Source organism: Salarias fasciatus, chromosome 23 (assembly GCF_902148845.1).
Source record: "Salarias fasciatus chromosome 23, fSalaFa1.1, whole genome shotgun sequence".
NCBI lineage: Eukaryota > Metazoa > Chordata > Actinopteri > Blenniiformes > Blenniidae > Salarias > Salarias fasciatus.
In genome coordinates this window covers 6,533,901-6,549,073 of record NC_043766.1, presented here as the reverse complement: position 1 = coordinate 6,549,073, position 15,173 = coordinate 6,533,901, and the positions used below count along the sequence as shown (strand labels likewise).

General features: G+C 38.3%; 1 protein-coding gene across 1 annotated transcript in view; it reads left to right on the top strand.

The window, feature by feature from the left end:
- LOC115381448 (ephrin type-B receptor 1-like) overlaps positions 1–15,173 on the top strand; it is a 102,966-nt gene that overhangs the window by 57,647 nt on the left and 30,146 nt on the right. Inside the window, exons 8-9 of the mRNA XM_030082823.1 lie at positions 3,830–3,905; positions 5,471–5,595. Coding sequence (XP_029938683.1) covers positions 3,830–3,905; positions 5,471–5,595 — 201 coding nt within the window. The remainder of the gene's footprint in view (positions 1–3,829; positions 3,906–5,470; positions 5,596–15,173) is intronic.

Sequence of the window (15,173 nt, the reverse complement as noted above, 5' to 3'; positions counted from 1 at the left end):
TGTTGTAACTTCAAACGGTTGCAGATGTGATTCATCAAGAAGTTGAGCAAGTCACAAACTTTACAAAGCCGCCCTGAAACACAGACACAGATGGCTTTTTGATGGTGAAAGTTTCTGTTTCATTTAGAATATTTTCACACCAAAAAACACAAAGTTGTAGTTGATAAATGTTTTTTTTTTATATATATATTTTTAAAAAAGAAGCTTGGTGCTGACAGCTCTTGATTTAAATGCAAATAGTTCCTGGATATTTTCTATATTGCTCAAGGATACTGCTGCTGCATGGAGGCTCGCTGGCATGCAGGCTTTTATGCACAATCTGCGCTTATATCTCTCAACTGTCAAGGTTACCCAAAGTCTATAAAACCAATACAATGGTGAACCTTCAATCTTCCGCCATCTGTCTTCTCCACCATATATGTTTAGAGGCTGACTGAAGGTCGACTGCATTATAATAATTTAGGGAACAAAACATACTGGCCCAGTTTGACAAAGTTCAGTGAATCTACCACCTGAAGATGGCTTTATATTTGTGTTCTTCTGTTAGCGGTGGTCTGATATTCATTGCTCATGCAGGATACGATTATCTAGGGAGGGATAACGCCCACCTATATCACTCTTCTCTTGAAATTTACACTTACTTCCACGGTCATTAAAGCTGCTTTGCTGGTCAGCATAAAGCTACTTAAATACATGCATTTAAATATCCAACTAAAGTACAGCTGTCAGCAGAGTGAAGTTTATAAACTATAAACTCCCGTTTGCCTCACATAATACGTTTTGCCTGAAACTCAGCTTTGTGTATTTTGATGAGAGGTGCTGTGATTTTACTCTAATAGTGAAAGGTAAAATATTTGCCCACAGCTGCAATGTCTATGCTTATCCTTCATTTTATTCAATCTGCATAAGATCATTTAATGCATATTTCTTCCTGTAACTTGTTTGGTTTTATCTTTAATTCTTTTTTATCTCTCAGAAGTATGTAAAAAAAAAACATCTCACCTTCTGCTTTTGTCACAAAGTTTACATTGATCTTAAAAGCTGATAAAGAATTAAGACTCTGTAATGGGATGTAAACAGAACAGACTAACACATATTCAATCGTGGAAATGTCAATGGCTAAATTGTCAATCCGATGTCTATACTGAAAGCAGCCACTTTCCTTCGTACTCATTAACATAGAGATTACCGCTGTGTCTCCTTAAAAGAAAATACAAATTAGACAGCAATTACTGTTGTAGCAACCTATTTAATATGATGTAAAGTAACATAATGGTAAAGCTCTCATTCTCTAGATCTCATCTTGTCATCCATTTTTATCGATATGCATATATAGAGCTTTAATAATAGTAATAGTACTTTGATAATTAGGTTTGACTGAAGACTCTCCTATAACTGTCAAAATGATTAACTGAGCTCATGACAAACAACATGTGGCAGCTAATTATGTGGCCTTAAAAACACACTCAGAACCTGTTAATTGTGTCTTTGTGTTGGCGAGATGAGACAGGCTCTGGCTCCTTGTAGTTCTATGGAACCATCAAAACCAGCTCGTTGTCTTTGATAACTGACTGAAAGCTAAAACACAGCTGATGTCCAAGCACGGCTTTGAAACCGTAATTAGTGAAGGCTGCTCTGTCAAGCTGGGTTTCCTTACATTTTAAAGTGGTGCTCATGAGGCAGTGCTGAATACTGCTGAGAGTTTTGAAGCTGTTAGTGAATATATAAATACTAAATCACACACACACAATAATAATAATCACAAAATAACTATGTATTCTTAGCTGAGAATGCTCAGCCAACTAGCTATATATTATGCAAAAGGCATTGAAGTGGCTCTCAGTCACTAATGGAGGATTGCACGCGTGTAGTTTCAAGCAGGTATCAGTATTTCTGTGAACAAACGTGCATTGATTCTTGTAGTGACTGACTGATATTCAGACGCCATCTGTTAATCTCAGGTGAAGGTGTTTTAGTATGCGATGCTACTATGCATATTCACATGACCCATTCCTTGTGGGCATGAAGCTCGTATTTCTTCCACCTGCCACAGTGACCTGAATGTGGCTGTATTAACGCCACACTCAACTAACATCAACTCTGCCGTGAATGTACATGTAGAAGGTACAAAATGTGTCATGCGTGGAGTTTTTACAGTTTTTGTGGAATATGTGGCATCGTAAATATAGGTATCTTAGTTCAATTTAGATACCCATTTTAAAGAAAAGGTTTTCACTCCCTTCCCAGAGCTCATTAATCTTTTACATCACGTATTTCTATCAGGTTCAATTTTAATGGATGTCAAAAGGAATTGTGGCACACTCGACGTCTTCAGAGGCTGCAGTTATATTGACCATGAGAAATTTAAATAAACTGATCTGATTAATTCAAAATAAACAGAGTGCATTGTCACTATAACATTTTTATGCACAAGTGTTTTCAGAAAAATGGTAAAGCTTTACAGGTGGATGCAGTAGAAGGAAAAAAATAAAAGCCAAAATATATCGCTCTGTGTTCGTCTCTCCTGATCAGACTGATCAAGCACAATGTTTCTTTTAAGTTGCAGTTTCAGAACAAGCACATACAGAAAAAAACCTTTATTAACGCAAATAAGAAATTTCTCATGTTTCCCATGCTTCAATATTATTACTTTCAGGAATGGATCTAAATACCGATATCAGTATAACATCCGATTGTGTATGAAGTACTGATAAAAGCTTCTGTACACAGCTATTCATTTTACATAATACATGTCAGCAACAGGTAGACAAGAGAGGACAAACGGTGTCTGCAGCTTGGAAATTCTTTAATGACAATGAGAAAAGTAAGATTGTCCATAAATTATGTTCTACCAAAATCTCAAGATTTAGTTATTCCAACAACTTAATCAGCAGAGACATTTGGACCAGCACAGTTAGCCAGATATTCCTCATTGATTTAACTGCTGTAGGATGGGCTAAATGCGGAGAAAGAGTCATTCCAAAAGGGATCAATCAAAGTATACCAAATCCCAAATAATCAAGACCTTTGACCAAATTGGGAACAATTTTCTGTTCCTTGCCCACGGGCATTGCTCCAGATGATGGATTGAATTAATAGCCTTAGGATTAGAAACCTGCTCTACCAACGAAGCAGCAGCCGCAGCCTGATGTTCAGTAGAAAATAAGTTCAGCGGTATTGCACTCATTTTCAAACTTATTCAGCACATTAAATCCATCCATCATACCTGTAAATATTCTGTTCTGACAAAATCTATATTTGAAATAAACAGTTAATAGTTCACACTCTGCTGTTGTTATTGTCAAAATGATTTTGATCATCAAAATGATTCCCACAGTGGGAAAAGTGTGTTTTCATGAAGCAGTCCAATCTTCCATTTTCCAATTATGTCCTTCTAATAGAACAAAAGATGGTCTTAAATCTAAGTGAGGCAAAGAAAACAAAAAAACAAAGCTACCAGGCTTCCATCCCGAGCAGGGCAGTTTGCATGCTGTCTTGACTTATTTTATTTATTTTTTCACTCTTAATATTTTATGGTCAGGATCAGCTGCACACAGTGACTTAGCCACAGGAAAAGCAGGAGGATAGCGGGGAACATACCAACGCCTCTTGTTGTTCTTCTCAGAAGCTCATAGGACGAGGAGTAGACCCAAGTGTCTAAGAAGGACACGTGAGGTTTTATAGTACCGACACCTGTGAGCACATGCTCGTGCACCATGCAGCTGCAGTTACTGAAAAGGAGTGTGGGACACAGAAGTCAAGTGAAACATCTATTGATGTACATTTCTCGATGGTAGACTAAACAATCTGCACTTTTCTTGCTCTGCAGGCAGTCAACGGAGTCTCCAACAAAAGCCCTTACCCCGCCCAGCAGCTGTCAATCAACATTACAACCAATCAAGCCGGTGAGTCCTGTGTGTGTGTGTGTGTGTGTGTGTGTGTGTGTGTGTGTGTGTGTGTGTGTGTGTGTGTGTGTGTGTGTGTGTGTGTGTGTGTGTGTGTGTGTGTGTGTGTGTGTGTGTGTGTGTGTGTGTGTGTGTGTGTGTGTGTGTGTGTGTGTGTGTGTGTGTGTGTGTGTGTGTGTGTGTGTGTGTGTGTGTGTGTGTGTGTGTGTGTGGATACCCTGGGGCATAGTGGATTATGTGAGGGAGGGATGGCTTGGGAGATAAAGGAAATTGAGCTACAGCCTTTTAATTCATAAAACATGTTATAAGCTTGTCATCTCTCTGCCTTTTCTCTCCCTCGTTTCCATTTCTTTCCCTGCTTTCATCCTGTTTTCCTCCTCTCCTCTGCTTCTATTTCAATGCTCTTTTTCTCATCTTTATCCCTTTTTTCTGCCCTCGTCTTCCTCAGTCTCCCACAGTATAATTCTTGGAGACCATAAAGTAACTGAGTTATTACTCCATCAATACTTTATGGAGACAGACACAAGTGATATTTTCACCGCTACCCAAATTTAGATTTAAAAGCCGCTTTGCTCTGATGGAAAACACATCATTTACCTCATCTTCGGCAGGCCATGCTCATTTCTAATCGAAACATGATACATTGTCACCCGACCACTTTCTGAGCGCATTTGTTACTCCCCCTGCAAACCTCTTTCATCCCTTCAAGGATTCTACAAAGCCTGATTTATTTTCTTGTTGACTGCACTGGGGGTGGAGGATTTCTTTTTTTTTTTTTTTTTTTTTAAATCATGCACTCAGATTCAAACCTATTTTATTGGACCTTTGGATATGAAAATCACTCCACCTATAGAGCACCATGTAAAATGTCAATTGTGGCATCATTAAAAGTCCGTGCTGTTCTTCGGCTAGAGCTGGCTCACGCTGGTAGAATATGCAAAAGAAAACATATTTGACTCTGGGGGAGGGTGGATGGATTTCCTGACCATTAATGCAGCACCACGATGGCTCACACTCCAGCTAACATATGATTTCAAAAAGGATCTTTTCATAAAAATTAGGCAGACAAATGCAGTTATACGATGCAATTTTGTGTTGTTTCTTTTTTTTTCTCTTCTCTTTTTCTGCCTTTAGAAAGCCCATTTAATTAAATTTAAGACAGTATAAAATTTCTCACAATAAAACACAGCATCACTCTTCTTATCTTGATTCCTTCTTGGCAGCAGTTTTTACGGTCTCAAAGTACAAATGCGATAAAAACCATCTCATAAAACAATCCCAGAAGCAAAACCATGAAATACATTACGGCCAAGAGCTTCTGGTTCCAAAAATTATGAGTAAAAATGCATTGCAGACATAACTCTTGTTTCCCCATCAGTGACAAGTGCAGTCATTTGTTTTCATGAGGCTTGGAAAGGAAACATTTTTCTCCTTAAGGGTGCAAATAATGTCTGGCAGTGTGTTATTACATTACGCACTATAGTTCCCATATTTATGGTGTTTAAGCATGCCGTTGAATCCCATGACTGCCTAATTGATTGTGTGTTCTTGTGTGTTTTCAACAGCTCCCTCAGTTGTCCCCATAATGCACCAAGTGAGCTCAACGAGCCGCAGTTTCTCCTTGTCATGGCCCCCGCCCGAGCAGCCCAATGGAATTATCCTCGACTATGAGATACGGTACTATGACAAGGTAAAGTGGGATGATAAATGTCTGTGTCTGTGTGTGTTTCCGAGCTTTTGGGTGTTACGGTTACAGCCGATGAAACTGGCAAATCAATACTAACTGCATCAAAGTCGTACATTATCAAAGGCGATGCTAAAGATTAGCAACATTCTCATTTTTTCACAAACACCTCGGCTCATAAAAAAAAAAAAACAAAAAAAAAACACAAGTTAAAGTGAAAAGGTTCTCACTTATTGTTGGAAATATTGTGTTCGCAGTGACATAGTGATGTGTTTTTACTGTTGTGACTCAGTTTTCACATGTGGACTTCATCTTATTTTGTCTTAATCAGATTATTTTACCAGGAAGTCGTTGTGAGATTAAGTTCATTTAAAAGAGAAACCTGGATAAAGTAGCAGCCAATTACTCAATGAGAAAATTACATAAAAGTTGTGTTATGTAAGTTACAGAAAATGATTAAAAGCAATAAATGTTACTTTAAGCACCAGTTAAAACACTCAGGTAGCCTGTAAAAACCAATAAAGCAGATATATGCTCAAACGTGAAAAAAGATGGAAGCATACAATCTTGAACAGCTGAGCTTTGTTACACTCTGGATGTCTGGAGAAGTTGATGTTAAAAGTGTGTGCTGAGTGTGATTTATATTGTTTGGGAGCTGAGCAGCTGAAAGCACTGGTGCTAATACCCCATTCACACCAGGCTGCGTGCTGTCGCGGACAGCGAAATTGACTGGCACCTGGCTTTACACAATGTGTTGCGAAATCAATACGCCACAGTCCAAAGCTGTCTGAGACTGTCCAAAATAGTTTTTTTGAAAAATGAGACATTTTGAATTTTTTTCCTGAGGACTGACTGGTACAGGGTTATACGTGAACAGTCCGAGATCAATCTGCAATATGCGGCAAGAGTCGGAAATGTGCAAGAACACTGCGTAGTCATTGTGAAATCAGACAAGGAAAAGGAATAACGCCAAATCGGATAATCACGGATGATTGCATCATATTCCGTTCGACCGTTCTCTTGGCCTTTTATACCGTTTCACGCAGTCATGCTGGGTGGTCCGCATGGAATTTCACCTGAAAACACCATTTCAGTGAGATCAGTCTCCCCACTGTCCACCACAATAAGAGGTGTAAAAAGAGATCAGACCAAATTATAGGAGACCAGAATGTCGTCTGTATGTAATGTACAACATTCAATCAACTCTGGACAACTATACGACGTGGATCCATGGTTTTACATGACTGTACGCACACCATATATGTAGACAGTCTGCCAGCACTGCAAGAACACTTGACCAGCATTCACCAGTGATGCCACATCAGTGCGCAAACACATATTGTTTTTCTTTTCTTTTAATACAACTTCGTACCATCGCTTACTGCAGTCCGCGACCAGCAGTACGTCAGCGTTAGGGATAAAGCCAGGAGGCAGTACGGTAGGTTGGGCAAAGGAGGAGGATTTGAGAAAGCAAGTGGCCATGTGAAGGTGATCTGACAGAAAAGAATGGGTGGCGTTGTGGATGGCCTGGAATGCCTGAAGAAGAGGGTTTTATTATTCTGTTAAGAATTTAACTGAAATCCAGGGCAATTGTTGGAGGGTGGTACTGCAAGCAGCTGAACTCTAAATGAAGCTTCTGGAGGGATTTATGGTGTTAGAGGTGGAGACAATGTTATGTAGATGGACTGGGATAACAGTCTAGGCAATATTATCGCTGTGAGAACGAACTGATATTGAGTTATTGAGGACTGAGGAGCTCACTGAGCCTTGAACAAATGTACCTCAATAAAACACAGCTGAAGACAATCAGACCTCTGAGAATCTTAGCTGATGACGGACTTGCATAGTGGTTTGTTGGCAGTTTCACTCAAATCTATCCAGATCTTATGTACAGTAGAAATCAGTTATGTAAAAAGTGTAACTAGTAACTTATAGACTTCACAGGGAGAACAGCATTTGAAAGTTAATTCAGTTATGTTTAAAAATACACCAGCCCTGTTGTCAGTGTGTGTAAAGTTAACCAGAAGAATATATGGTTAAATGAGAAATGAAAGCACTCAGATTTTCTCGTATTAACAAAAATGATTGAATGAAAGGCAATAGATTTATAAATAAATGAGCTTTTTGTGGCAGGCTCAAGTCTCTTTTAAATACATCCAAATGTGTTATTTTGCACTGAAATAAATGGTACAGTAGGTGAGAAACCTGTATTTCTGCCCACCTACCTGCCTGCCTACACGTACTCTCTGCAGCCTTCCAAGAAGTGTGTACAGAAGAAATGAGCAGGCCTGTTACATAAGAGTGACAGAAAGAGTGCAGCCAGAATTTTCCAGCTCCACTTCTACCTGCAACAGCTGCACCCTTACATGAAGCAGGGGGAAAAAAGAAAGTGACTGTAGCCACAGTTACAAGCACAGCCAACGTCAAAAAGAAAGTGTAACAAGTGTGCTTTTCTGGGTCTCGGCTCACTCCTATTGGCTGCACATCTGTCACCCATCTGCACTGCAATGTATGGAACCGGAGAGAGGACCAGCTCGGCCCATAGCTGCTGGATGATTCACATTTGATCAGTTGAACTAGCGCCTTCCAAACACAGCTAGCGTAAAGCCCCGTACGGCATGTTGTAGTTTTTCTACCTCACCACAATCCAGACACTCCTTGGGAAGAGTCTGCACAGTCTTTTAACAGGTGTACTTACCGGGACTTACACTACACTTACACTTCACTGATCACACTTTAGTAGCCTCAGAAGACGTTATCTTCATGTCACTTAAAGTAAACCATAGAAAACATGGAGACACATTAACAACTTTTCAAACCAACTTTGCTGTTGGGAGTTTAAACACATTGGCAGTAATGGTATTTTGATTGGGATACTCAATTTTGGAATTGGTTATAGCTGAAACTATACTGTGAATGACAAAAATATTCAGTATGATCAAAAGTTTGTGACGTAAATAAACATACCTCTTTCCAATATGATAAAAGATGGCAGCTTATTGATTGATATGGTTCCATAAAATAAAACTTTTTATCATGTAAAATTAGATTTGTAAGTTTGATTGCAATAAGCGCCCAAAAATCATCATTCAAAACTCAGAAAATAGTGGGTTTATCATTTATGATACCCCTATCTCCAGTTTACCAAACACACTCAACAAAGTGCCTCATCCACTTCTGGCTAACTTCCATAACTCTCAGGTTAAGTCAGCCATTATTGTCATTATTTGTTGAGCCTTCCTGTCCATCCTGCTGCCCCTTTCTGGAGGGAGGGAGACCTTTTTGTTTTCTCTTTACCCTCTCAGCTCTCCCTGCTGCTATTTGTGCTCTTTAGAGCACCACTGGTATCCCCACCACCTCCTGTCCCAGCTTGATTTCTGCCACCCTGGCCTGCTTCATGTGGACTGTGATTGTGCCCGCATGCAGAGCCACCATCACTGCTATTTTCACTCGACGTCGATCACCATCAGAAGGAAAATGTTCCCCTCCAGTAACGGGGAATTGGAAAATGCTTGGTCCAGGCACCTGGTCTCGCATACATGTGAATCTAATAAAGTATGTAATGATTTCTTATATGCATGTCTCACCTGCTTCTTCACACACTTCTTGGTCAGCCTTACCAGGTGGAGCTTGTTTTTTTTTTCACATGTGTAAATGGCCACACCTTGACCATGGCCCCTGTCGTCCGGTACTGCCTGTTCCTACTTTGCTTTCATGAGTTTCTTGTGTTCTTTGTGTTTTTTCTGTTTGTCTTTTACTGCACCATAATCAATTCATATGAAATAGTAGAGTTGTATTGGTGGGTATTACCCCTGGACCCTGCATTCTTCTAAATATTGTCATCTTGTCCTTTTACTTTCTATGTTCTCTAGTTTTTTTTCATAAACAAAACAAAACAAAAAAAAAACATTTGGAAGAAAAACACAAGTGATTCTGAAGTATTTGTGTGTTTATGATGTGGTTTCCCTTCATATTTTCACATTTTTCTCAGTCATTGTCTCTCTGCCTCCCAGTTTTTTTTTGTCTTTGTTTTTCTTTGCAATAATTAATTAACGACAGTAATCAAACCAAATATTTCACCTGTCTACTGTTAAGTGATAAGATTGGGCCCTTTTTTTAATGATATCGTTTCCATGCTGTGAGCTATTGTATCTTTAATATTTTAGGATACTGTTTTGAATCACAAATGATACAAGAACAAATTAGTTGTAGGATTGATTCAGCTTGAAACAAACACTGATTGGACATCAAAATTGTGTATTTCTAATGGACAAAGGATTTTTCTTGCAACCTCTGTCAATTCATTCATATTTCACCAGGACAGAAACATTACCAAACCATGTCATCATACGCTTAATTGAATTTTCTCAAAGTAAGTAAATAAATAAATAAATAAATAAATAAATTATATAATGTGGGCATGTATCACCTGTGATCAATGACAAATCTGAAGCCATTTCTGCAAATTGGAGATTTGGCTTAGCAAAGTAAGGGCAGGGTTGAAATTTGCTTTTCAGTATTTCAACAGTAGATAAATTTTAAGTTGAGGTACTTTCTTTAGTAACTCTGGTGCCTAACCTGTGGTTTATATTCAGGATGAGAGCTCAGCGGGTATAAAACACCACCTACTGATCAAGCAGCTCTCCTGGAAAATGGCCTATTCATTTATTACTTGTTTGCATAATAGAGAGATGAGTGCTTGAAGTTAAAAATTATATGGAGCCTACATAGTCAAAAACCGAGCAATGACTGGACGAAATGAGCGACGAGGCTCTTTAAAACCCCAAACTGGTGATATTATTAATCTTAAAAAACTGCATTTATGTATATTTTAAAAAGGTTAAACATCGATGACCTGAATGAAAACAACAGAATAAGCTGAGTGTTAAATATATTGGGCAGTTTAAATTTATGAATGTGTCTAAATTACTGCTTTATGTACCTGTCCTCCCATCTGCTCACATGGACACAGTAAACAGAGCTGTCCGTGAATATAGCCACTCATTTTTGGCAGAAAATGGTTCAGTCTGACCTGTGAATAAAAGCAAATGTAAATGTGAGTAAAATCTTAACCTTGAAGCAGGTTTCTATCTATATATCTACATTCTGTTTGCATTTTAATCACTTTCATTTCCACATTAACACAGCTGTCTAATTTTTGCCAGAATTTTTTGTGTGTTTTGTCGGCTTCAGTTGTGTTGTCTTTGCTGATACCCTTATCTTCATATTTCGTTCTTGTAATCGTCTGTTTCTCCATGATGGCATATGCAGTTCTGCTTGAGTACAGCATGGTTGTGACTGGTTCGAGGCACCAAACTGCTACTCTTTTATGTGACGACTCACAGAGGTACACTGGAAAGTGGAGTTACTTACCGAGAGTTAAATTACTGAGTTGATGCTGAGCTTCATAGTGGTGCTTATCTGGTTCGCAACAAAATAACAAAGACATGCATTGAAGATTAAACACATTGTCAATCCAGTTACAATAGTGTAGACTGAGGGACATAAAGGAACTCGGTATGATTGGTGTTTTTTTTGTCACTTCAATATCTGAATTGCTGTATTGCTGCAGAATAAAATACAACTAGAGATAAATGAATAGAACAAGTTTTATTGTCATGTACAATTGACTATAACACGCCAATGCATCACACAGTTAGAGGGCAGTGTATGTAAAAGAAAAACTAAAGGAAAACATTGTTTAAAAAAGAAATGTTTTCCCTCTATAATAGTTCGTCAGGTCCTTTTCCTTTCTTTGTGTTTTTGTATAATTTCACTTCACTCACACTTCATCTTGCTTCATCAAACTATTTTAACCCATTTTATAGCAGGTATATTAGCACCTGAATTGAACTGTGGCCATTCTAGGCAATACTCCTTTTCAAAGGACTTCCCGCAGTGTGTTTCAGATGCTTCCCAGCAGCATCTTGGAGCTCTGCAGATGACGGGCATCTTATATATCATCAAGTGTTTTTTAAAAGAAAGCTGTGTCAAGCTGCGCACAGGAGATTAAACAAAACAGGACATTCGTGCATTCTAATATCTGATATCAACTCCTGTTGCTAAAATGCTTTTCAAAATGTTTTTAAAGATCGGATTTCTAGAGGTCACTTTCTTGACTGAAGTGAGTGCTGTCGGTGGCAGCGCTGTAAATTAGGAAGTACGCTAATAAAGAAAGTTGATCAGTTTATCATCTTTGCGAAAGTAGTGATCTCAGACATATTCAAAATGTAGTCTTATACACTTGTTCCCTCCAAGACTGACTCACAGGCTGCTTTAGTCACTCCGATTAGAACTTCAGAGAGATGTTAATGTGATTGATTTTATTTTCTTGTAAACATATAGTGGGAGTACATAAAAATAACTTGAAATCTACAGTAAGTAGAGAGATAGATAGAGAGATCAAAAATAGTTAAATGGGTAGATGAAAAAATTGTACGTATGTGATGATCCAGAACTTCACAGCTTAATTAGAATTCTACACAATTATGCATTGCCTCATTTAAAAAAAGATCATCTTTGAAAAAAAAAAAAAAAAACGGCAACCTATACATACAATTTAAAACGATTAACAATTACATTTAATAAAAGTAAAAATCTGTCTCCACAAATATTGCTTCATAGAAATAATCTATCACACACTGATTCAGTCAATAAACAAAAAAAGTACAAAACTAGTTTCAAATACAGCAAAGTGTATCGCTATGACAGACACAGATATAACTACTTCTGTTTGATACAAATCATTACAGAAACCATCATCACTGAAGATACTAGACATTTCGCTTAATTAAGAGTAACTGAAGGCAGAATCAGTCATTATGTCTCTACCTTTCATAATTCCTTTAACGGATGTGTTTTCTCATCCCTTCATGTTTCATTTTTCCCAACAAGGTTCCAGTGGTGTAGCACTTCTCTTTGTTCGAGCTGACATGAATTGTTTATTGTATTTGTGCAGCAAAAGCCAGTGTGTGTTTATTAGGAACTGGCTGTTGGGGACTCTTGTGTGACAATGAGACTACAGCTCTGAAAACAAATTGTATAATTAATGTTTTGTTGATTTATTGAATCCACGAAAGCTTCTTCTTCCATGAACCACTGAGGAGGTAGTTTGAGATGCTACACTTTCATGAGCTGTATATTGTGTCAAATTAAGATATCTAACAACATAGGAAGACTCAATTAAAGCAATTGTTTAATTGGTTACACATATAACACGGAGAACCCATGCAGCACTCTTGGTCTCTCCAGGTACCTCTTCATTTGCTTCACTTCTAGCAAACAGTCGCTCAAGAAAATTTCACAAAAATAATCATGAAGCCTTGATTTAAGCAGTGTAGTACCTTGAGAGATACTAAAGAAACTATTCTACCACAGTTCAATTATTACATAATTCCTTGTCACTCTGCAGAAGATTACACTACTATCACAAGAGAACTGCAATCATTCTTTTGAAGTTTTGATGCAGTTTTTCCTATCGATTTGTTGATGGCACTGATTCCTAAGTCTATGGGGAGGCACTGCAGCAACTATTATTGCTCTTTTGTTTGCTGAGTGAGATTGTCTTCGAGATCCGTCCTACAGATTCATTCAGCTGACTGTGGTGATGAGAGCTTTGTCTCTGCGGAGCCAGCGGTCAATATAGACCTTGGCTATGAACCGCTTTCAAACCATTGTCCATGTTGGTTTGTGCAAGAAAGGCTGAGCGTATTATCCATTATCGTGCTTGATTTCAGTATGAAAAGTGCCAACAAGGTGTCAATTCCAAGTTAGATTTTTTTTGGTCAAATACTTTTGGATTTTTCAATTTATGGGTCGGATACAGAGGTAAACTGAAGCCGCAAAGATGCATCACATGGAAATCTCTCAATCTCATCAAACACGACTGTGGTTAAAGAGAATCCATTCTTGAACAAAGGTGCATTAGAGTTCAAGTACCCTTTCCCAACTCTAAAAGCTCAGCCTCTCGCACTCATTCGTAGCAACAAGTAGTGAAATTGAAAAGATGATCAAATAATGGCAAGTATCAATGAGTGGAGAAATAATAGAGCAAAATTAATAAAAGAAAAAGAGAGAAGAGAGAAGCCGAGAAAATAACAATTTTAAAGAATGAATGAATGAATGAAGTTTATTGAATACATGCTTCCGTATTGGTACAGCCACTCTGTTGCACAATTGACATACATATAAAAATATATTCAAAAGGAATGGGAAGAAGTATAAACTTATAAGCCCCATCCCTTTCATGTTTCATATTACATTTGTATACATCCAGTTCCGTTTTTTTTTTTCTTTTCCCTTCACTGCTATATATACTTACATACATGAAGATATAAATACACAAGCATATCTATTACGGTTATTAATACCATGACTACCATTATTATTATTAATATTATTATCATTATAATTATTATATTTTTCTTCTTTATTGACGTATACTTACTAAGTAAGACATTGCATTGGTGTAGAGATACATATTGCCATCACCACTCCATTACATCCCCATCACACAGTAAGACTCTCTCTTTATAGATTAACAGTTGCTTACTTTTAACTATATATAATTTAGATATATTCATTAGACAGAATGGCATTGCTGGTAACAATTACTTGCAGTTGTGAGTGGTGCTTAAGATGGCATTTTGTAGACCTGCACAGACCCTTGACCGTGTCCCATACTGCACCTTAAAAGAGACAAGGTTTCTGGCGGTACTATGCAAGATTTGCTGTAGCGCTCCCCCTACTGGTCTCCTGTGAAAGCTCACTGTCGTAAAAAGTCCTCTGCATCAGCCCCCCCCCACAGAGCGTCTCACTCCTGCTTCCTTTTTTTCCGCTCGTTAGACAAAGTTTTTTTCTGTCTTTTTGGTTCTACCATCCGTGAGCACCTAAGAGTGGCGTTGCTAACGCTAGCGAGGGTTTCATGTTTGTTTTACGCGCTTTTGTTAAATCTTCTGCAGCTGCAGTTCCTCGCGCTGCCCGGGAACTTCTTCCGGTTGCTCCCTCTGTTGTAGACATGCCTGCCTCGCACACTCAGACTTATTGGAAAACAAACATTCGGAGATGCTCAGTGTAGCGAACTCACTCGCGCTCACGTCTACGAGAGGAGGTGCCACTCCTCTTTATTTTTCAGTTACCAAACGGAAATTAGAACCAATCAACGCATTGTGCAAAGATCGTCTATTGCAACACAATGACAGATATCGCACTCCAACAGCTTTTATACTTGTAATCCCGTATGAGTGCCGTAAAGCAGGTTTGTTCTCGCGAGATGTAGTCGGGTCCGCTCCTCTGAAATTGCAAGTGCTGTTTTTAGGACACAGACCCCGGGGAGAGTGAAGGGACAGGCGAATCCCCGTGACAAGACTTTGTTTACCCCCACAGGGATTCTGAAACACATTTATTAAGGTAAAAAAGTTGCAAAGTTCTGCTTTAATAAATAGAATAATAATAAATACACAGGCATATTTATTAACCCATTAATTCACTGGTTTTCAGCTTCAATGTTTAAAGTGTCCATATTAAGTTAAAAAAAAAAAAAAAAAGCCTGCCAGATTTTGTAAGAGCCCTTCAGGGAGAATCTG